Source organism: Perognathus longimembris, chromosome 10 (genome assembly GCF_023159225.1).
Source record: "Perognathus longimembris pacificus isolate PPM17 chromosome 10, ASM2315922v1, whole genome shotgun sequence".
Lineage (NCBI taxonomy): Eukaryota > Metazoa > Chordata > Mammalia > Rodentia > Heteromyidae > Perognathus > Perognathus longimembris.
The window spans coordinates 20,569,877-20,592,894 of NC_063170.1; the positions used below are offsets into that span (position 1 = coordinate 20,569,877).

Consider the following 23,018-nt stretch of genomic DNA (forward strand, 5'->3'; position numbering starts at 1 on the left):
ATCTCCCTGAGTCACAGGCCTACATCCTATCACAAAGCAATGAAATTTACTTCCCATCTGGCTCCGGGAAGCCACGCTTGGTCCAAACCCTCACAACACAAGTGAACGGACAGGCAGAGACTGTCCTGCTCACCAGCCCTTCGGCAGAGGCAGAACAGATAGGGGCCTGGCCACCGCCGGCCAGATGCCAGCATGCACACACGCCCGCAGCTGACTACTCACCGTGGCTGTCTGCTGCTGCGTGGCCTGGGCTGCAAAGCGGGCCACGTGATTGACGATGGGGGAGAAGTTGGTGGGACCATAGAATCGGATGTGGGGCAGGCAGGCAGAGTACGCCTGGGCGATGCCATCCACACCTGCCTCAGAGAAGAATCTGGATCAGTCCCCACCCTCAATGCCACACTCACCCTGCTGGCTGGAGGTGGACTTCACACTAACCATCTCTGCCTCTGTTAGATGGGCAGGTCCTGAGGACGGGGCTGGGGGCAGAGCCAGGAGCCAGACAGGATCTGCCCTCACCCCTCCTGGGCTGTGGGACCTGAAGTTGTTTAACTGTTCCATCCATCCTGCTCCCTCCTTTCCTTCCTTCCTTCCTTCCTTCCTTCCTTCCTTCCTTCCTTCCTTCCTTCCTTCCTTCCTTCCTTCCTTCCTTCCTTCCTTCTTTCCTTCCTTCCTGCCAGTCCTGGGGCTTGAACTCAGAGCCTGAGCACTGTCCCTGGCTTCTCTTTGCTCAAGGCTAGCACTCTACCATTTGAGCCACAGCGCCACTTCTGGCTTTTTCTATTTATGTGGTGCTGAGGAATCTAACCCAGGGCTTCATGTATACAAGGCAAGCACTCTGCCACTAGGCCCCATTCCCAGCCCTTTTCTTCTTTAGTGTGCTATGACTAAGGCTTGCACTCAGGGTCCAGACACTGTCCTTGCCCTTTTTTTTGGCTTAAGGCTGGCACTCTACTGTTTGAGCCACAGCTCCAGTTCTGATGTTTCAGTGGTTAACTGGAGTCTCACAGACTTTCCTGTCTGGACTGGCTTCTAACTTCAATCCTCAAACCTCAGCCTCTTGAGTAGTTAGTATGACAGGCGTGAGTCACCAGCACCTGGCTCAATCTGATTTCTTTGCCCACCAGAGCAGGGGCTTGGCCAAGCCTGCGGTGATATGGTAGCCACCTGGAAGTGGTGTCTGCTCAGGGTGGGGGTCCTGGGGTGAGCGCAGCCCTGACACACTACATACTCTAAATAGCTGCGGCTCCTGGCCCTCACACAGCCACCTGCCCTGCGGCTGTGCCCTGCGGCTGTGGCCCAGGGGTGAAGTGGACCCACTTGTGTGACATTTTTGCTACCAGCAGGGGCACGGGGCCCCCTAGCTGTGCCAGGAGATACCATGGTTGCCAAGCCGTACCACGAGCTGCCAACATGATTCATTTCCCTTTGGAATCAACTCTGGCTCAGGCTTGGGCCCCCCAGGGAAGATGGTTGCTAGGCCCAAGCCGAATCCCAGGCTGAAAGGTCCCAGGTGCCCCCCTTCCCAGCCCTGCTCCGCCCCTCATGTCTGTGAGCAATCCTGTCATTGCCTGGGGTCAGGCGAGCACAGGCCCTGCCCTGACACCCAGCCAGGCAACCCACACTGGGTCAACAAGGAAGAGGGGGGCCCTCTCCTATTCCTGGGGTATGCAGGGCCTGAGCCAACTGCTTCCTCTAGCTCTCACCTGGCCACCCCAGAAAGCAGGCGAGTGTCACACCTCCCTGGGGACACAAAGGTCAAGGCCAATGACTTCCTCAAGGCCCCATAGCCAGGACTGTACCTGCAGCAGCTCCGCTTAAACCCAGCAGGGCTTGACTCCAAACTCTAACTCGCGCCCGCCCCCACCTGTCACTCTGAGCAAGTGTGGCCCAGGGGACCAAAGAAAGGGACAGCGGACAGCGACAGTGCCTGGCCCCTCCCTCCACCCAGGAAGATGGCGGGGGCCACACTCACCTGAGCAGAAGGGGTTGGTGGGGTTGAAGTTGATGGCAAACTCATGGGAGACCTGCAATGCAGAAGGGGGGCAGTGAGCGGCAGCCCCCACCCCAAGTCCAACCCCACTCCCAGTCACTGCTATGGCCCCTCACCCCACCCCTTCAAGTAACTGACCCTCACATCGGCTTTCACACACACACACACACACACACACACACACACACACTCCCTCCATCATGGGGTAACCAAACCTGCTACATCACCTCTCTCTCTTCTGGGTAGCCAGGAGATCTAAGCACCTCACCCTGCTAAGAGCTTTTCAGTCCACAAGCAATGACTGTACACCTACTGTGTGCCAGGTACCTCAACAGTGAGAAGGAGACCAAGTGCCTTCCTGGAGACCACCAGTAAATCAGTGTCATAAGGACAGTGCCCAGGCAGGGAGGGTGCGGACAGGGCAAAACTCCCAGGGAGAGGGGCACTTAGCTGAGAAGGGGTACAGGCAGGGAAAGGGGACAACAGCCAGAGTGAAGGTCATATGCAAAGGCCCTGTGGTACAAAGAGGTGGGAGGAGGAGAGGAGAAAAAAGAAAAAGGGAAGTAAAGAAGGAAAGAAAGAAAGAAGGAAGATAGGGAAGGAGGGAGGGAGAAAAGCAGGCAAGAAAGGAGGGCTGGCTCACACTCTTATTTGTTTGTGGGACAGGAATGAGGTGAGCCAAATGCAGAGGGCCAGGCCTGACAGGTTCTGGCAGCAGGGAAGGAGGGCCAGGGCATCTGGCGTCTCCTAGTCGGTTCCAATGTCCTGCTTGGCACCACTAGGCCTTTGGCCTGGCCAAGCCCTACCTCCCCAGAGTTGCCCTGTGACATTTCCAAAGAGGATTTTGCTGAAGAAAACATCTCATTCAACGGAGTTCTTTGAAAGCTGGCCGGTGTCCTAGCAACAGGCTCGTGCTGGGCCCCGCCGCCAGCCCTCCCTGCCCCCGTGTGGCGTCCATGCTGGTCCAGAGGCCCAGCTTGGGCCCTCCAGGTTAGGGCCTCTGGCCACATGGGGCTGGACTGCCCACCTCACCAGCCCAGACTCTGTGGGTGAGCACAGTGCTCCCCACAAAGAACCAGAGGAGACGGGAGGGAAGCCATAGCTCGTCAGGAAAAGACAAAGCAGGACAGGGGGCACCGGCTGCAACTGACATCGCCGCCCCTTGCAGCTACTTGTTTGAATCCCCATCTGCCCACCTGCAATGACCCGGATGACATTCCCAAGGTGACCTTGGGAAGACATCGTGTGGCTCCATCCGGTCGGCTTCTCACTCGGGCCTAGCTTCCACGCAGCTTCACCTGCCTGGTGCCCGGCTCCCCACACCCATGCCTAGCCACCCCCCTTTTCCCCTTTTCCGCCTTTTTCCTGGTCCCTTTCTCCATCCGTGACCTGCCTGCCCATCCTTCCTGCTCTCTCACGAGTGTCCAGCCAGGCTCGGCCCTTGCCACCCAGCCAGGGCTCCCATTTGCCCTCAAAGGTGTCAGGGCCCAGCCTGCAGGGAGCCTCTGGCCCGTGGCCACTCTGTGGCGCTGCCCCATGCTTGGTGGGAAGAACATGAAGCTGCATCCAGAACCTTCCACATGCTCAGCAAACATGACTGCTTTGCCCTTGGCTTTCCATGGTGTCATGCTGCCCCTTCTCCTCCCTCTGCCCCTCTGGCTCCATCCCCCATCCCCAGCTTGGCGGCTTCTCATGAGCTCCAGCCAGTGGCCAGAGGCCATTCATCTCCTTGGAGCTCCTGAAACACCGTCAGCCTCCCTTTTGGCCTCCCTCCATCTCCCCTGCCCAACCCACCTCATACCATTCCCCATCTCAGCTAGAAACCCAGTGCTCCTCCAGCTAGCCCTGGGCTCCCCTCCCCACCGCAGCCTTTCTCTCCCTCCTCCCCTGCCTGTCCTCACCAGCCAGGTTCTACTCAACAACACCCTGATTAGAACCCCATGCACAGGAACATCCCAAGGGCTCTGCCTTCTCCCCAGCTCCAATGCCAGGCCCATCACCCAGCTTCTGAAGAACCCCTGGCTCTCTGCTCCACTGCCTTCCTTTCCCCTTTAGGTTTGGATGGCATCCTCCAGGAAGCTTTCCCTCACCCTCCAGGCGGAGCTGGATCCCATCCCCTGGCTCTTTCCCCCCAGGCCTGTGCTGCTCTGGTCAGCCTCTGTAACATTGCCTGCCTTTAGAGACACGAGACAGGGTGTGGAAGCCCGGTGACATAGGATCTCAGCTCAACGGCAGGTGATTTTCAGTAGAAGGAAGTCCCTAGGATATCCAGCATTCTTATGTTTAAGAAATTGATGCTCCTGTACCATGCAAACTCAAGTGGGCATCCTGCATGGTTACTTGCCAAATGTGGCTGCTCTGTCATCCCCACTCAACATGGGCTTCGGAGAGCAGAGAGCCTTGGTGCCCGCGTGCAGTCCACGCTTAAGACATGAGTGGGCTCTGCAGACCAAGCACCTGGGCCTCCCACCCAATACCTTCCCACAGCAGGTCCTGGGGAAGACACACACACACACACACACACACACACACACACACACACACACACACACCCTGTCTCAACTACAAGAAAAAGAAGTTCGGGGCTGGGGATATGGCCTAGTGGCAAGAGTGCCTGCCTCATATACATGAGGCCCTGGGTTTGATTCCCCAGCACCACATATACAGAAAATGGCCAGAAGGGGCACTGTGGCTCAGGTGGCAGAGTGCTAGCCTTGAGCAAAAAAGAAGCCAGGGACAGTGCTCAGGCCCTGAGTCCAAGCCCCAGGACTGGCCAAAAAAAAACAAACCAAAACAAAACAAAAAAAAAAAAGAAAAAGAAGTTCGGCTTCACTCACCTTCCAGTCTGGTGGTAACTGGGCCCCAAATCCCAGAGCCGGAAACATCTTGTCACTAATCACAGAGAGGAAAGAAAAACAGGCTGACACATCTGGACAGGGGCCTCCAACCACCCACATTCTCCCAACCTGGCCCCTTGAACAGGTGTGGGTCCTTGCCTGACAGAGAAAAAGCTCGCCCCTAAAGGAAACGCTGTACACACACACACACACACACACACACACACACACACACACACACACTTCTCTTGAACCCAGGCCCACCAAGAGCATGTGTCTATGATGTGTCTCTATCCATGGCAGGCATTGCTAATCAACAACAGTACTGCTAACCTGGGTACAGCTTTCTAGATCCTTCTCAAACTAAGAACTGGGGTAGCCGCTAAGCCAAGGTCATGGTACCAGCCTCCCAACCTCCGCTGTGGCTGGGAAAGTGCTCCTACAATAAGAAGTCTGCTTTAGCAATCATCTGGCCCCAGAGCCTGCCTATCCCTCATCTGCCCCCAGCCCTAGCCACTGGTCATTTGCAGTTCTTCACACACTGTAGGACACTTCCTTGCCCCAACTTCAATGTGGTTGTGTCCCATCTGTCTCCAATCTTTTCTCTCTTAGCAAAGTCCTGCGTGTCCTCTAAAGCCCAACTGAAATGGCCCCTTCTCTCTCTGGGCCATTGGTGGGTCCCTATACACCATTCATGCCTCTCATTGGTGCTCCCATAGCTCCTGCCTCAAAGAACTCCAATGCATTCTTCTCGCTCCTTCTTTTAGTTAGGCTCCTAGAGGGCTGTCATGAGGCTGTCAGTGTAGAGCAGGGAGGCAGACCAGTAAGACAGGAGCTTAAATGAGCTGGGTAGAAGGTGATGGTAGCTCAAACTCCATACCTCAAGCTCATAAGGGCCTGGCCATGTTAGAATGCCCATCTGATGGCCAAATGAAGGGCCTGGGGGGAAAGTGGGAGTCTATAGAGCAGAACACCAGGGTCTTCACATTGCAGATGAACTTTTTCCTCTCTTACTCTGCACGCTGTACCTCTCTCCCTTCCTCCCTCCCCCTCTTTCCTCCTCTCCCTTCCCCCCTCCCTCCCCTTCCTTCTCCCCTCCTTCTCTCTTTGGGTGTTAGTCCAGGGACTTGAACTCAGGGCCTAGGTGTTTTCCCTGAGCTTTTTTTGCCCAAGGCTAGTACACCTGAGCCACAGCTCCACTTCTGACCTTCTTAGTAGTTTATTGGAGATAAGAGTCTCATGGATTTTTCTGCCTGAGCTGGCCTGGAACTGCAAACTCCAGCTCTCAGCTCCTGAGTAGCCAGGATTACAGGTGTGAGTCACCAGCACCTGGCTTCTGTACTTCTCTTAATGGGAGCTGGAATTGCAGCCACCCATCAGGCCCTGATACCCTGGTGGGTATTCTGTCCCTGGCTGTCTCTTTCTAGGAGACTAAGTGCACAGGGCTTCTGAGCCTGCTCTTATATTTGTATTTTTGCCAGTCCTAGGGCTTGAACTCAAGGCCTGGCACTGTCCCGAGCTACTTTTGTTTAAGACTACCACTCTACCACTTGAGCCACAGCACTACTCCCAGCTTTTTCTGTTTATGTGGTACTGAGGAATCAAACCCAGGGCTTCATGCCTGGCAGGCAAGTACTCTACCACTAAGCCACCATCCTAGTCCCGGTGCCTGCTCTTTACCTGTCTATTTCTGACACCGGCTACCTTCTCCCCAGCTCCTAAGGCACCATTTCCTGGCACCATCTGTGACAATAGTTCCCTCCTCATGGAGGGCCAGATGACCCTCCACGACTATCCACTGAGCCCCCATCCAAGACCCTGTGGTGGGAAGAAGGTCCACAGCAGACTGTCCTATGTAAGTCCCAAGCAAACTTGAGACTTAGAACAAAGATGCTTGGGGGGGCAGCCCCTCCCCCAGTTCTGTGTGCATTTAGATAGGTTCTTGGCTCACACTTTGGCCTCTTCTTTTCCCAGATGAGAAAGGAGAGACTACAGCAATAGTGATGAACCTTCCCTTCCCTTCCTCCCTTTCCCACTGGCTTTTCAATGTACTATGGGGCAGAGGATCCCAGTGTGAATCTGGGCTGGGTATGTAAGAGTACGGCAATCAATTAGCAATGTCTGCCAAGGGAAAGGAAGGGGCCATAACCACAAGAATACCACATGGCCAGCCATTCCCACTGTACAGATCCCCTACCGCGCAGGGTCCTTTCTGGAGGTGGCAAGCCAGCTCTCTAGGCTGCAGGAAAACCACAGACCTGCAGAGTCCTCTCCAAGCTCACCTGTCGTAATCCTGAATGATCTGCCCCACCGCCCAGATGGCTGACAGGTATTCATTGGTGCCCATGGGGTTGATGTAGTGCAGAGAGGAAGGGTCAAGAGGATTCCCGTTGGAGGCTGTGAAGTCTATTCCCACCTGTGGAGTAGGGAGAAGAGCCATTCAGCATGGCCTTTGGGAAGGGGACAGGCCAAAGGGACTCAGGAACACCGCTGGTCTCCAAGCCCCAACCATCCGTATAACAAGGCCTGAAACCGGAAGTGTCTGACGCTATCACTCTTCTGCTTTAATGCCACCCCTAGCTCCCTACTGCCCAAACATACTACCTACTGCCCAGAGGCAATGCGAGATGAAGTCACTGCCTCTGGCTCCTTCTTCTCCTCACTATCATCTACCCAGGCTTTCATTGGTTCCCATTCCCAGGCCTTTATGTGTCAGGCTCCCTAGGCCTGAAGACCTGGGCCAGCTTTTCCCCTTTGTCCTTCTAGGCCCTACACAGCTGCCTCTCCCTGCTAAACCCCTCCCGGATCCTCACCCCGAACCCAAGCCACCTGTGCCCTCTCCTCTGAGGCCAGACACACTTGTTGCCCCTGGGAAGTCCTTTCTGAGGTTTAGCTCAAATCCCTTCTGTGGCAATAGAGCCTAAGTCCTCAGGGAGGTGGGGGAGAAAGGACTTACAGTGAACATGAGCTGGCAGCCGCCCAGGATGTAATCCAGGAAGGAGTAGTCTCGGTGAATCTGGAAGAAGTGGGACTCAGTGGGTCCCACTGATCACCCATGCCCTCAGGGAGGTGCCCCCCCCCCACCTTGGTAACCACCAGAAGGCCAGAACGAGGTGAGACTGATCTGAGTACACACCAAGCCCAGAGCTCTCAGATTGCCTCATAGTGATAGTTCCCAGGGGGCAGGGATACTAACACAACTGTGTCACACACACACAGACACACACACACACACACGTGCAGATACATCGCTCCAGGCAGGGTCCTGGTGCCCAGCACTAATCAATTACCCATGGAGTAAGTCTCCCTCCCTCAGTGCTGTCTAGTCCCTACCCCCCTCCTAGCCCTAAATGCTGTTGAGCCAGGAGTCCTGGCCTCGGGCCACGGCCTCCCCGTGAGGTGATGAAGTTGTTCCTGACTACATCTGTTTGGATGGCCTTGCCTCCTCCTGGCACAGCTCACTGGCCTTTCTCCCAGGGATTTAAGGTCATTTAAGCTCATCAACAGGGGAGGGGGAAAGGCTAAGAAAGGACGTGAGTGATGAGTGCTGTGCTGGACATGAGGACAGAGATGGTGTCTGGCCTCTGCAGAGTGTGTTTCTGTGGCACTGCCACTGAAGGGCGGTTATGATCCTGTGACAGCCGGGGGCCCACCTGGCTTCTGAGAAAGCAGTGTCACCTAAGCCCTGTACCTTATACTGGAACCCGGGATCTTGCTGTCCAGCGCAGGCCTCCTTCCCTAATGTCTTCCCTGTCCAGCAGGTAGGTGACCACCAGCTATCCAGGACCATAGCCTGGCCCCTTCTGCTGCGAGCTCTGCTGCATTATGGGCCTCAGTGGCCTAGCTTTATCCTGGGGACCACAGCCACCTGGGCCTCACAGATACTAGAGAAGAAAGTACCCCATCCCTGGTCCCCTGTCCACCAATGTCCAGCATGCACTGAGTAAGCCACCGGTGTGGACAGTGGTAGCTGCTGACAGTTTGTAACCACGAGCAGACCCAATATGAGGTGAATCACCCATGTTCTGTCTTCTCCTGGACCCACTCTACAGATGTGGAGACGAGGCCCTGTGAGATCACTGAGCCAGGACATGGCAGAGGCAGAGTGGAGCCCAGGCCTCGCTGGCGTGAGCTCTGTCTACACCATCTGTGGAGTCCCCACCACTCACCTTGCAGGAGCGCAAGATGATGACACCGGAGTTTCTGTAGCTCTTCTTTTTCCTCTGCTTCTTGGGGTTAATGCACTCCAACTCCAGCTGCCACCCAAGTGGAGAGAGGCTCAGCTGCGGCTGACTGGGGTCAGCCCCCCACCCCATCCTCCCGAGTCTCCATCACAGCCATGACAACTGGCCCTGTGCCCAAAACGGCAGGAGGCTGGCAATTGCCACCCCTCCCCCCCACCGGGCAGAGGGCCTGACTTCAGGCTTAGGGACAGCTGTGACTACATACCACAGGCTAGGCCTGCTCCATCTCACTTCCCCGCCACACACCCTACACCTCTGCCCCCAGGCAGATGGAGAAACTGAGGCCCCAGCACCCTGAGGACCCAGCTTAGGAAGAAGCGGGGTCTAAGCCCCAGGCTGCCTGACTCAGAGCCCCTGGGCCCCTGAGGTTGCTGACAGGGGCCCACAGCTCACCGGGACGCCGTCACGAGCCTGACTCATCTGCGCCACAGAAGTCTGGAACTCACCGATGAAGTCGTGGCCACCATCATTATCATAGTCGTAGCACATGACCTGGAGAGGGTCCGGCATGATCACCCCAGGCTGTCCTGTGTCAGGACCTCGAGACAACCCTGGCATCCACCCCAATGGCTTTGGGGCCAGCAATGCCTTCTACAGGAAGCCTTCTGGGACTGCTGGGGCAGGTGGATCTCACTCCAGGTGCACAGTGCTCACCTGTTGACACATCTGACCCAGTCCTCCTCTGGTTGGGACCCTCTGCTCCTCTTAGCCTTTGAACTTTGGGCCTCACTTAGCTTGCCTTCTTGGTAGGCATTCTATCCCTTGAACCATGCCTCCAGGTCAGTTTTTTGCTGGCTAATTTTGGAGAAAAGTCACACAGACCTTGCTGCCCAGGCTGGCTATTTTTACTATTTGTTTTGTGCCAGCACTGGGGCTTGAACTCAGGGCCTAGGCACTGTCCTTTAGCCACTTCTAGCTTTTTGGTTGTTAAGTATCTTGTGGACTTTCCTTCCCAGGCTGGCCCTAAGCCTCAACTTTCAGATCTCAGCCTCCTGAGTAGCTAGGAGCGCAGCCATGACACCTACCTCCTGGGCTGGCTTTGAACCATGAACGTCCAGATCTCAGCCTCTGGAGCTAGAATTACAGGGTGAGCCACCCATCACCCAGCTTAGACTGCCATTCTTAGCTGAGATGGTAACAGAGACCTGAACTTGGCAGCCATGACACTTGGAGGTTGAAGGCAGAGACTGTTGTAACCCATCCTATTGATGGGTCTCCAGAGGCTCAGAGAGCAAAGCACCTGCAGCTCTCTGGGGACCAGGGCTCCATCCGCATCCTGACCTGTCGCCTCTGCCCCACCTGTCCCTTCAGAGCCACCCACGGTCCGCTGGTGAGCACACTGGCAGGGCAGAGGTGTCTTACAATCCCAGCCAGCAGCGCTGGCTCTCCGGAAGGATGGGCAGTGCAGGAGCGGGGTTCGGGGAGACCCTGTCCAGGCAAACACATGGACCACTGGACCCGGGTTCCCACTCCCTCCTTGCGAGGTAGGGACCAACTTAGTGCAGCCTCGGGCAGGGCTGGGCACAGGGCCTCAAGCCCCATTACCTGGATGGGCTTCTCCAAATCGCCATCGCACAAGGACAGCAGGGGCACAGTGAACGGCTTCCACACAGGATCCAGCGTGTACTTGATCACCTACAGGGCAGCGAGGGGCAGGACTGCGCTCAGGCCCAGTGAGGATGGGGCTCCCGGCATGGGGACCCTCTGTGACAGCCCGGGCCCCACACCCACCTCAGTCCTGTGCACCAGCATCCATTTGCCATCATCCCCTGGCTTGTAAAACTCCAGAAACGGGTCCGACTTCCCAAAGAGATCCTGGGGGGATACAGGAGGACGTGGGTAAGGGAACACACACTGCCCAAGTTGGGTGTGATGTGGCCTGGCCACTTCCCACAACACGGGTGGGCCAGCCTGGCTCCTCCCCCTGGGACTTTGTAAAGGCAGGTGGGAGATTGGGGCAGCTACAGCCCCGCTGAGCCTGAGAGTCCAAGGGTGCAGGAGCTGCAGCCTCTAGGGCCCAGAAGGACTTCAGGTGGGGTGCTGCTCCCCCAATGCAGGCCCAGGCTCCCCAGAGAGGAGTTTGTCTCAGTGAGGCTGAAAATGACAACTATGCTGTTGATGGAATTACTGAAGGGACCGATGACCGTTAGAAAGAAGGTCCTATAAAGAGGTTAAATCCAGTTAGTGGGCAGAAAGCAAAAGGCGTGAGCGTCTCCATTAGAGATGAGGAAGGTGGGAGGGTGGGCTGTCGAAGGCTGCTGCCCTTCCCACGAGGGGCTCTGGGGGTGGGAGGTCACCTGGGAGAACAGCAGAGGGGGCGCCACAAGAATCGCGAGAATGTTCAAGGAAGTGCGGATGTCTGAGGAGGGAATAGTAAGTGCAAAGGTCCTGGGACAGGAGGGGTGCCTGGTTTAGGGGAGTAGACCCCACTCCTGAAGCAAGCCCTCCCCATGCCGCTCACCTTCTTGTCCAGCTTCCTGCCTGCCAGGCTCAGCGTGATGACCCGGTTGTCCGACAGTTCCTGGGCGGCAATCTGTAAGGGAGAGGGCCATGAGGGGGGCGCTAGCGGCTCCCACTCCCCAACTGGCTGGGCATGGTGGGTGCAGGGTGCCCCAGATCCAGATGTCTGGCCTTGGAAGAGGGGCGGGGTATGGGAGTGTTCTGGGCCACCTTGGACCTGTCTCTGGGCTTCCTCAAATCTTGGCTTCCTGGTTCTAAGAAACCCATCCAGCTATGCGGAACAGAAAGTGACTCCCTGTGGCTCAGGAGAGGGGATGTGGGAGAGGGATGTGAGGGGGGGGAGAGGAGGGAAAGCGGTAGAGGGGGGAAGTCCTTGAGCTGTGGAGAGAAGCCTCCCTGTGCTCCCATTGCAGCCTCCACAGTCTTCAGAAGGCCAAGGGGCCAGTATGGTAGCATCTGCACTGTGCAGCTGGGGAAACTGAGGCCAGGCAAGGGCAGGAGCCCGCTGGGTACCCTAGGATGTTCCACCCATTCTTCCCCATAGCCACGGTCCTCAGATCACAGCCTGGCTGGCAGGAACAGCCAAGTCCTCTCTGGCTTCCCCCACACAGGCAGGAAGCCAGAAAGCCCTCCTCCAGCAACACAAGTGGCCAGGTCCTCTCAGCCTGGCCTCCCCAGGCAAGCTAGACTTCTGCCTGGGAAGGCGGGGCCCTGCGTGGCTCCCATAGCCCAGGGAAGCAAGGGCAGGGAGGAGCAGACAGACACAGACTGCTCATAGCAGGGGTCCATGGTGCCAGGGGCTACTTTGGGGTCTCACTGCCCTCATCTGTGAAATGTGGGGGCCCTGCTTTGTGGGGCTCTGAGGAAGGAGGCGTTCCTCTACAGGAAGGGCCCGTGCAAGGCTGAGATCATTGCGCATCTTGGGTGGGGGGAGGGGGGGGAGGAATCATGTGTGGTGTGTGTGTATGTGTGTGTGTGTGTGCGCGTGTGCGTGCGCACGCACACACCAAGCTGCTGAAAGACCAGAGGAGGATGGTGGGGGCAGTGTGGGGAGGGGGATGCTGGGAGGACTCTGGAGACCCCTGGGATGAGAAGATGGCCCCAGGAATTGCTGCATGGGGGGCCTTCTACCAGCCCCCCCCCCGCCCCCCCGCAAGCATGGCAGTCCCCCAGCACAGTATTTGCGGAGCCAGGAGCCCGTTGCTAAGAGACCTGTTGCTAAGTTGTAAGTTGGGCCTTTTTACTCCCAACAAAGCTGGTGATTATCTGCCAGAGAAGCAGCCCATTGATGGGGGAGGGCGGGGTGGAGATGGAGGGGCTGAGGGGGAGCCAGTACCGTAATCAGGCCCTTCCCTGCGGGCTTGTCATTCAGCAGCAGCAGAGGCCGAGTGATCTTCTTGCTAGAGACGATCTGTGGCGGGGGAGACAAGAGATGGGGGGCTCAGGGTGGTGGGGAAGGCTCTGGGGGAAGGGGTCTGCAACAGGCAGTCCTCCTGCTGCCTCTTGCCAAGACTGGTGCGGGAGCCTGGGCACAAAGGCAAACAGCGAGCAGCATTTGCCAAGCTGAGGAAGCCCAGAGAGGTGAAGCCACTCCCCCAGGGTGCCACAGCTGGGGCTGGCAGTCTGGCTGGTATGGACCGGGCTTGAACCCCCGCCCCAAAAAAGGTACCTGCAGGGCTCACCACGGGTGAGCCCCACTAGGTCCCCCCCGCCCCCCAACATAGGTGCAGACCCAGCCTGGCCCTGTGGGAGCCCCATTGCACACAAACTTGGCTATTTCCAGGTGTCCAGTTCATAACACACGGTCTGCCCTGAAGACTGCATCACCAGCCCCCCTGCCCTCTGGGGCAGGACTGGTGGGAATGGGCAGGCAGGACTGGGGACTCCCACCTGGGGCAGTGGCTCAGGGAAAGTCTCCCTGCTGTTCCAGCCTGAGTCTGTGCCCATCCCCTTGGACCCTGCCCAGGACCAAGCTCTGGGCTGATGACCCGGCCCCTATTGGGGCCCTGCCCCAACCATATCTCTCAGGCCTGCTCCTGCATTACCTTTTCTTCTTCTTTTCAGACAGCGTCTCACCCTGTAACCCAGGTTAGTCTCTAACTTGCTATCTTCCTGCCTCAGCCTCCCAAATAATAGGATTACAAACTGTGATTCCATGATACCTGGCTGTTAATTTTCTGTTTTATTCCTTTACCATCCCTCTAGGCTGGAGAGACTCATAGTCATCATCTTGAAGTGAAATTTGGGGAAACTGAGGCCTGGAAGGAGGAAAGGGCTTGCATGCTTAAGAGCATTCAGCCGGCTGCCAGTAGTTCATGCCTACAATCCTGGTTACTTTTGAGATCGAGGATCACAGTACAAAACCAGCTTAGGCAGGAAAGACCTGGAGACTACATTGCCTATTAATCAGCAAAAAGCTGAGTTGGAAGCATGGCTCAAGTGGTAGAGCATTAGGCATGTGAAGCAAACTGAGCAATTGTATGGCTCCAAGTTCAAATCCCATTAGTAGCCAAACAAAACAAAACAAAACAAAACAACAACAACAACAAAAAACTGAGAACGTGGCCTAGTGGTAGAGTGTTTGCCTCACATGCATGAAGCCCTGGGTTTGATTCCTTAGAACCACATACACAGAAAACACCACAAGTGGCACTGTGGCTCAAGAGGTAGAGTGCTAGCCTTGAGCAAAAAGAAGCTCAAGGACAGTGTCCAGGCCCTGAGTTCAAGCCCCAGGACTGGCAAAGAAAGAAAATCAAATTGGGACAAAGCCTTAAGAACTGAGATTTGTGCCAGGGGCTTCTGTTTCAGTCCTGCCCAGCCTCCAGTATTTGAACCAAGGACTGAGCTAGATGGGGAAGTGTGGCTCAGAGAGGGAAAGGAAAGCACCCAAGGTCACACAGTAAGTGGGATGGCAAGCATGGGTGTCTGTGCTGCTCTTCTGCAGGACATCGAGACCACACCTGAGCTGTGTACTGGTGGCTCACGCCTCTACTCCTAACTACTCAGGGCGCTGAGGTCTGAGGATCATGGTTTGAAGCCAGCCCAGGCAGGAAAGTCCATGAGAATCTTATCTCCAATAAAATACTGAGAAAAAGCCAGAAACAAGTGGCACTGTGGCTCACTGTGGCAGTGCACTAGCCTTGAGCACAAAGAGACTCAGGGATGGTGCCCAGGCCATGAGTTCAAGCCCTAGGACAGGCAAAACAAAAACAAAAACAAACAAACAAGAAAAACCCACACCTGACGAATTCCACATCACCGCGGCTAGAACCCAGGGCGTTGTGCCTGTGAGGTGAGTACTCTGGTGCCCAGCCAACCCATACCTGGTGACTTCCAATCCTTGAGCCCTGCTCAGGCTAGCACAGGCCATGGCTGTCTCTGCAGACAGGTCTTCAGCCTGGCCCCACACCACCCAGCCACATCCCTGCTGGAGCCCCCTGGCTCCGGGGCCATCTTCGTCTGCATACAAGGAACCAGCAGGGAGACGAAGGGCAGCGCCCCGCCCCGGGCCTGCCCGTGGAAGGAGCTGGACTCACCGTGCCCAGGCTACAGGAGAACTGGCCCAGAAAGTCATGTTCATCCAGCTGCGCGCTGGACTTGTCCTGGTCAAACAGGGCGAACTTGAGCTTCTGCACCTCTTCGAAGTGGTAGTCGAGGACAAACTTCTTGGAGAAGGCAGGGTTGAGGTTGTTGACGGCCGTTTCTGTCCTGTCGTACTGGGGAGTGGGACAGGGGAGCAGAGACGTCAGCGCCCACCCTTCCTTCCACATGCAAGGACACAGGAGCACAGAGAGGTCAGGGATGTACCCAAGGTTGAACAGCAGAGCCACAGGTCAAAGCTCAGGCCTGACTTGGTTTCAGCCTTGCTTCGTTCCCTGGCGTCAGGGTCACGGGGCCAGGGCTCAGGCCCTGGCCTGGCCCGGGGAAGTGACAAGAGGTCAGGTTCCCCTCCCCAGCTGGGCCTTAGCCCCCCACTGCTGCACAATGGAGGATTTAACACTTTCTACCTTTGAAGCCCTTTGCTCTGAGTACACCTTACATAGAAACAGGAAGGGGGGGAGTCAGGGACACCACACCTCAGGAGATGTTCGCATCTTACATAGAATCAGGGACTTCAGGGGACTCCCCTCACCCCCCAAGCCTTGGAGGTACTGTGAGTAGGTAGCTGGCAGCACTGACCAAAATAGAAACGCTGTCTCTTGGCCTCTGGACCCTGGGGCTCCACCCAAACTGTGGAGTGTGGGTGACCGTCTATTTTGGGGTCCTCCCACCCGGGGCCATTTCTAAGGGATCCCTCGGCAGGAACAGAGCGGTCTTGGCCATTGCCATTGATAGCCAGGGTGGCCAGTCTGGGGAAGGGAGGGACACAGACTGCTGGGGAGCAGGGTGAGCCCTAAGTAGGGAGTCACCATTCCCAAATCAGGTGCAGGGGTGCCATAGACCTGGCAGAGGGGACTGTGCCCCCGACTCCCCTGCACCAGCCTAGGTCGCTCCCCAGAGGCTCCGGCTGTCCCTCTGCCCCTCTTCCGACTGTGTGGCGATCGGACCAGGTAGCACATCAATACACCCAGCTCCTTTGTTGCTGCTGCTGCTGCTGCTGCCGCTGCTGCTGGTCCTGGGCTGGAGCTCAGGGCCTGGGAGCTGTCTCTGAGCTCTGTGTGCTCAGGAGCACTCGACCACTTTCAGCCTTGGCTCCACTTCTGGTTTTTGAGTGGTCCATTAGAGATAAGAGTCTCAGGGGGCTTCTCTATCCCGGCTGGCTTCCAATCACCATCCTCAGATCTCAGCTAGGATTACAGGCGTGAGCACCGGTGCCCACTTCAGCTTTCTTCCCTTAGCGCCTACCACAGCCTCTGGCTTTTGGGAAACACACACACCTGCAGACTGGGAGGGACCCTAAGCTGATAATAGGAACTCTCCCTCAGAGGCTCATCAATCGCCACCACCTTCTCTAGGGTCATTTGAATTTTCTCAACTTCCTACAACAGCTGCAGTTTCCTTTTGGAACAGGAAACAAAGCAAGTCTCGCAACCCCTGGCTGGCAGCGTGAGCAGCCTTTCCAGGCCACCTCTATGCTTGGTCCTCAGGCCAGGCTTGCGGCTTAGTGATCCTTGGCTGGGACGCTGCAATGTCCCCATCTTTGGGGCCCTCAGCTGTCAGCCCCATTTCACAGGTGAAGAGAAGGCTCAGAAATGGACAGCCACGGCTTAAGGCCACAAAGGAAGTAGCATGGCTAGGCCAGCTCCCAGTTCAAAGCCCAAGGTTCCTGTTTCTCTTTCTCGTGCTCATTACAAAATAAAGCCGGAAGGGGTTACCAGTGGCAGTGAGCACTGGATACCAGTGGCTCACACATGTAATCCTGACTACTCTGGAGGCTGAGATCTGAGGACCAAAGTTTGAAGCCTGAACAGCAAAGTCTGTGACTCTTAGCTCTAATGAACCAGTAAAAGGCCAAAGGGGAGCTGTGGCCCAAGTGGTAGAGCACCAGCCCTGAGTGAAAAAGCTAAGAGACAGTGCCTAGGTCTTGAGTTCAAACCCAGCCTTGTTACACACTTACACACACACACAAATTAGTAAGTTAGCAAGTTTTATACATTTTTGGTGTTTTTTTGTAATACAGGGGTTTGAAGTTAAAGCTGTTCTTGACGAACAAAGTGGCTCTATCACTTAAGCTATACTCTAGCTCCCAAAAGTTGTCACCATATAACACAATGCTAAAAATATGATATAGACACCCATGAGTGACAATAGTGTAGACATACATAGAATTACTCTAAGTAATACTTAACACACATATATGTTCTTCACAGTACTGACTCGAACTCAGGGCCTGACACTTGCTAGGCAGGCGTTCTACCACTTGAGCCATGCTCCCACCCTTAAGTACACATACAATAAAATGGAAAGAGTCATGACTATCTAAGAAATCCCTTTCTGCTGGCCCACACTGCATTTACTTCCAAGGGTTGCTTGGATCCAGGGGGCGCTCCCAGCCTCACCCCAGAGCCCCCCCATCCCCCGCAGAGGGCCTCACCTCCATCCACCTGCCATTGTTCTCTGTGAAGAGGACACAGAAGGGGTCGGACTTGGAGGTGACATCCCGGTCCAGCAGGTTCTGGCCACTCACGGACAGCTCCACCTTGCACACGCAGTACTGGGAGCTCATGGGGGTGACCCCCGCTGCTGGGGGGGTCGGGATGTAGGCCATGGGGGTGGGTGGGGGCAGCAGCAGCTCCTGGCAGTCTAGGAGAGAGGAGTGAGGGTCAGAAGGGGACAGACATCACTGCACTCCCTTGCTGCTGAGAGACTTCACCTGCTGACCTTCAGGAAGTGGGCAGAAGCCGGTGCTAGTGGCTCATGCCTGTAATCCTAGCTACTCAGGAGGCTGCCACCTGAGGAGCAAGGTTTGAAGCCAGCCTGAGCAGGCAAATCCAAGAGGCTTTTATCTCCAATTAACCGCCAACCAAGCCAGAAGTGGAGCTGTGGCTCAAGTGTTAGAGCACTAGCCATGAGTACAAAAAGCTAAAGGACAGTGTCAAAGCTCTGAGTTCAAGCTCCAGGACTGGCACACACAAAAAACAATGAATTAACTAAATCAGAAGTGAAGAGAGGGGCTGGGAATATGGCCTAGTGGCAAGAGTGCTTGCCTCCTACACATGAAGCTCCTGGTTCGATTCCCCAGCACCACATACATGGAAAATGGCCAGAAGGGGCGCTGTGGGGGCGCTGTGGCTCAGGTGGCAGAGTGCTAGCCTTGAGCAAAAAAGAAGCCAGGGACAGTGCTCAGGCCCTGAGTTCACGGCCTAGGACTGGCCAAAAAAAAAGAAGTGAAGAGAGACAGAAGGTGAAGGGTGAGGCAGTCACATGGGCTAAGGCTGGAAGAAGAATGGGGAAAACACGCCACCAATGAGCTGCCAAGAAGCGCTGGCGCTTTTCTTGGCTTTGGTTAAGTCCTTGTCCATAAGAAGAGCACAGATCCCTGGTTTCCCAATATGTGTGGCATTCCGTGGCCACAGTAGAGGTACGGTGGCTCGCGGTGCTGCCACTGCCTTGGCCTCTGGGAAGTTCACTTCCAGTAACTTAGCCAAAGCCTAATTTGGCTAGCCATCTAGCACAGGGCCGGGTGTCTCCTGCCCTGGCACAGTGGCTGGCGGACAGGACGCTGCAGCACACGCAGGTTGAATAAAAGAAGGACGATGTCTAAATGAGTAAACAGAAAACCCACCTCCTCACTCCATGCAGGGGGCCAGTGAGCTAAACCGTCCACTCAGCCCTGACTCCCCCAGGCCGCTGCCCAGCCTGGTGAGGGGCATTTGCTCCCAGTAGGGAGCTCTGTTTCTCTCTGGTGAGGGGTGAGGAGCCCTCTGCAGGGTGGAGGGGAGCTCTGGGCCCCCCAACTCCCATCACAGGCCCTGCAGACAAGCACCATGGCTTCTTATGCCTCTGTTCCCTGAAGGTCCTCTCAACACCACGCCCCGGTCCAGTGAGACTCTGGGGGTCAGATCTCCCCTCCACAGGCACCTGGGCGTGTAGCACAGGGGACAAGTCCAGTTCCCACACACTTGTCCTGAGAAGGCCAGGCTCCAGCCTCTATCCCACATTCTGCCTCTGTGGAGCAGGTGGCTGGCCCTGCAGGTCCCCCCCCCCCCCCGGGAGCACAGTCCCTGTGCGTTAGAGTGCAGGCACCATGCCACCTGCACGGGTTCTAGTCCCATCTTGTGAGCAAGTGGGAACACGGCATCTGCCAAAGCAGGAACTGAGGTATGTGTGTTTCCTCTTCGGAGTTTACTGAGCATCTACTAGGTCTCAAGCTCTACGCTTGGGCTGGGAATCCCACAGGAAGATGACAGTCTTATTCTTGTACACACACACACACACACACACACACACACACACACACACACACACACACACGTCTAGAGGAACATGGCCTAGTGGTGCTTGCCTTGTAGAGGAACACAGGAGGGCTGTGTGAGGGACTGGGACAGGCCCAGGCTGACAGGAAGCCCGGCTTCATGCTGAGCGCCTGGGATGTCTTCAGAGGCAGGACGTGATGTGCTTTTGTTTCCTTTAACCCAGGCTGACCCTGAACTCGTGATCCTCCTGCCTCAGCCTCCCAAGTGCTGAGAGGACGGATGTGCATCATTGGGCTTGGTGTGTGTCACCATGGCCAGCATGATTTGCCTTTTCAAGAGCTAACTATGGCCGTGGGAAGGGATGACTGTCACACTCAGACTGTCACACATGCAGCTGTGGCCGGACCACAGTCACTGCCACGTGGGCGCCCCCCTTCCCCCCGCCTGCCCCCAAGAAACAGCCCTAGCCCATTGAGGTAGGTCCCCTTTCTCCAGCCCCAGGGCCTGCCTGGCAGGGAGGGAGTCATGACGAAGCCATTGTCGTTTCCTCCCCCCCCCCCGCCACCGTTTCCCACCGTGTCCCCAGAACCTCGTTATAATCATGCCAGCCTGGAGCATTAGGAAGGCGCTGCAATTTGCTTATGGGATTTATTCTTGTCGTGTAAAAATCAGTTTCCACCAGAGCAGCCAGTGAACTGTGCACAGCTGGGAGTGTGCGTGCAGAAGGACGGCCGGGCCGGGCCAGGCTGGGCCTCAGCCCTGCCAGGGCGCAGCAAGGGGCAGGGGCAGGCCCACCACCCCGCTTTACGTGCAAGTGGGGTCTCCAGGCCCCCCACAAGGTTCTGGGCCTTCTCTTCAGGCTGATCAAAAATGCCAGGGGGTCTGGAACGAAGAGGATGAGGGGGGCTGTGACCAGGGTGGCACACTCGCCCATTTTTAACCAGTACCCAGCACACAGAATGCCCCGGACTGCCCCCCACCCACCCCGTGCTCCTCCAGGGACCACCCCTGGCCATGGTCCTGCGTGACACCAGCCATGTGTTAGATAGGTGCTGGGCCTGGGCCCCTGTGGAGGGTGGGGTGCAATGCCCAGCCTCACCCACGTCCTTGTCCGGAACACACGTGCGTCTGGTCACGTGGATGCATGCGCACTCTCATGGCACTGGGACATGGCTTCCTGTCCCCGCGGCGCCCCTCCCCTGCGCCAGCCCAGCGCCTGGCCTCCCACAGGCCCTCCCTCCCGCTCCCTCGGCCTGGCGCAGGGCAGGGGGCCCGACCCTCGCCTCTCACTCACCCTCTGGCAGGAAGCTCCGGGACCCCCGAAACGGGGAGCACATGATGTCTGAAGCCGGGGCAGGCGAGGGGGTCAGAGTAGCCCTTGGTGCCAGCCCGGCAGCGGACAGGTGGGCCGGACCCCAAGCCTGACGCAATGGAAAAAGAAACCGCAGCCCGGGCTGGGCCAGCCCCCGCCCCCCACCCAGCGCCCGGCGCGAGGCGGCAGGCTGTCATTAAGGGGGGGTGGGCCTGCCCTGCGCATCTTGCCAACACCAGCCGCAGGTAATTTGAGGTTTCAGGCGGGAGGAGGGGGCATGGGGAGCCGGGGTGTGCTCGAGGGATGGTCCTGACTAATGGCTGAGCTGGGCACAGGCCTTGGGGTGACCCCCGTTCCACGGAAGGGGTGGTGACACAAAGCCAGTGCTCCCTCCCATGGCGCAGTTCCCGTTTTCATTCAACAAACAGAGCACTTAGGCTGGGGGCAGCGATGCAAGGCCTAGTCAGGCCTCACTGTAATCTCAGCACTTGGGAGACGGAGGCAGGAAGATAAAGAATTCCAGGCCAGCGTGCACTTTAGAGCAAGACTTTGTCTCAAAAATAATACTAATTATAAAACAATGTGTAGAGTCCCATGCTCGGGCCCAAGGAGCCCTGCCCAACCAGGTCCCGACTTACAACACCTTTTCCTGGCTCCCTCTGCTCTCAGAGGTGCCCACCCTCCGGCCCCAGGACCTTTGCACCTCCCACATCTTCTCGTGAAGGGCTGTGGTGAGTGTTCTGCTGCATCCTCCGAGTACGCCCCTCATCACTCAGGCTGTTTCCCTCACCAGCCACTTGCTTCACTGGGAAATCATTTACCCTTTGTCTACCTGCTCGTCCTCTGTCCTCCCAAAGCTACATTCCCAAGGGAGGCACCAGAGCAGGTCTGTAAGAGGGTGCCGGTGACCCCACTTGTACCTGAGGCCCTGGGAGCCCACAGGAGGCTCCTCCAGCGGCACCCCCTCACCTGCCCTGTGCCCTCAGAACTGCTCCGAGAGGCTGGCAGCAGAGGGACTCGCTTCCCAGGGGAAACTGAGGCCCCAAGCTATGGCACAGGAAGGGTAGTGGCCAGATTCAGAGCCAAGGCTGCCGTTACTTCCTGTCCCTGGGGCCTGGCCCAGCCACTCAGGGACCCAGGAGGCGGCTGTAGGTCAGGGGCCCCACTGCAGGGAGGGGCTGCCAAGGTGGCTGGGTGGGCAGGAGGGGAGTGGAGGGGGCCAGGAGGCCAGGGAGCCTCAGCTGGAGGCCCCGGGGGAGGGGGAGGGCACCTGCGGGGACTTGGGTGGGGGAAGGCAACCTGTGTCATCTGAAGAACCAAGGCCTGACTTCTGACTTGATACTTAAGATAATGAAAAATCCCTCTGCTGTCAGAGCCGGCGACAGGAAGGGTGGTGACAGGACACAACTACCCACACTCCTTCCCAAGGGGACCCCTCTCAGGCACGCAGGCTCCCCAGGTCTGAAGGCCACCAGCGGATTCCTTAACAAAGAGGCTCTAACTTCAGACAGCACAGCCTGGAAGGGGGCGGGGGGGGGGAGGGGAATCTCTAACCTCAGACAGTAGAGCCCAGATGAGGGCACAGGGCCTCCAGTGGGGGACCTAACATCTGACAGCAAGCCTCCAAGGGTGGAGTGGGGTGGGGTGGGGGTCTAACCTGCAACGGCACAGCCCCGGGAGGGTGGTCTAAACTGATATGGAAGACTCAGGTGGCTCAGGTCTCTCACCGCCCTCACCTCCTAGGTGCCTCCCCCACCCCTCTTTAAACAACCCCCCAGGCTGCTCAGATCTCCCAGGACACAGGTGAGGCTCCAACAGGCTCCCAGGCGGGCCTGATTGGCTAACCAACCTAGGCCTGACTCCCCAAGGAGGAGGATCAAGATGACCAACAGCCGTGGTCAGGACAGCATCAGTCAGGGGAGCCCAGGGAAACTGAGCCCCACACATGGCTGTGTGCAGAGGAACTTCCTTTGAGGAGTGGGCTCCAGGGGGAAGGACGGAGGGGAGGGAGGGAGAGGGCGGGGAAAGCCTCAGGGCTTCTCACAGGAATCTTAGCCTCCACCGGGAGGATAATCTGCTTTACCCAAAGCTTACTGCCTTAAATGTTAATCGCATCTTTACCTGTGCAGCCACGTTTAGACGGGGGTTTGACCAAACTTAGGGGTCAAGGCCGCCCAGCCAAGTTCACAGCCGTAGCTGTGGCCTTGTGCACCCGGGAGCGGGTACCAGGGTACCAGGTGCTGGGGGCTTCCGGGCTCACCCGCCTGAGGTGTGGGAGCTGGAGTGGCCAGCCCCCAGGGGCGGGGGCGGGGGGCG

The 23,018-nt window shown here is 57.0% G+C and overlaps 1 protein-coding gene across 2 annotated transcripts in view; it reads right to left on the bottom strand.

Annotated features, from left to right (window-relative positions):
* Cpne2 (copine 2) overlaps nucleotides 1-23,018 on the bottom strand; it is a 38,239-nt gene that overhangs the window by 6,541 nt on the left and 8,680 nt on the right. For both annotated transcript variants that reach the window (XM_048355531.1, XM_048355532.1), the window contains 13 exons: nucleotides 17,569-17,777; nucleotides 15,071-15,250; nucleotides 12,871-12,945; nucleotides 11,536-11,607; nucleotides 10,806-10,889; nucleotides 10,620-10,709; nucleotides 9,468-9,566; nucleotides 9,000-9,086; nucleotides 7,787-7,846; nucleotides 7,113-7,246; nucleotides 4,831-4,885; nucleotides 1,976-2,027; nucleotides 223-356 (listed from right to left, as the gene is read on the bottom strand). In XM_048355531.1, the coding sequence (XP_048211488.1) occupies nucleotides 223-356; nucleotides 1,976-2,027; nucleotides 4,831-4,885; nucleotides 7,113-7,246; nucleotides 7,787-7,846; nucleotides 9,000-9,086; nucleotides 9,468-9,566; nucleotides 10,620-10,709; nucleotides 10,806-10,889; nucleotides 11,536-11,607; nucleotides 12,871-12,945; nucleotides 15,071-15,250; nucleotides 17,569-17,742 (1,296 nt within the window). In that variant the 5' untranslated portion in view covers nucleotides 17,743-17,777. Of the gene's footprint in view, nucleotides 1-222; nucleotides 357-1,975; nucleotides 2,028-4,830; nucleotides 4,886-7,112; nucleotides 7,247-7,786; nucleotides 7,847-8,999; nucleotides 9,087-9,467; nucleotides 9,567-10,619; nucleotides 10,710-10,805; nucleotides 10,890-11,535; nucleotides 11,608-12,870; nucleotides 12,946-15,070; nucleotides 15,251-17,568; nucleotides 17,778-23,018 lie in introns of those variants that run through there.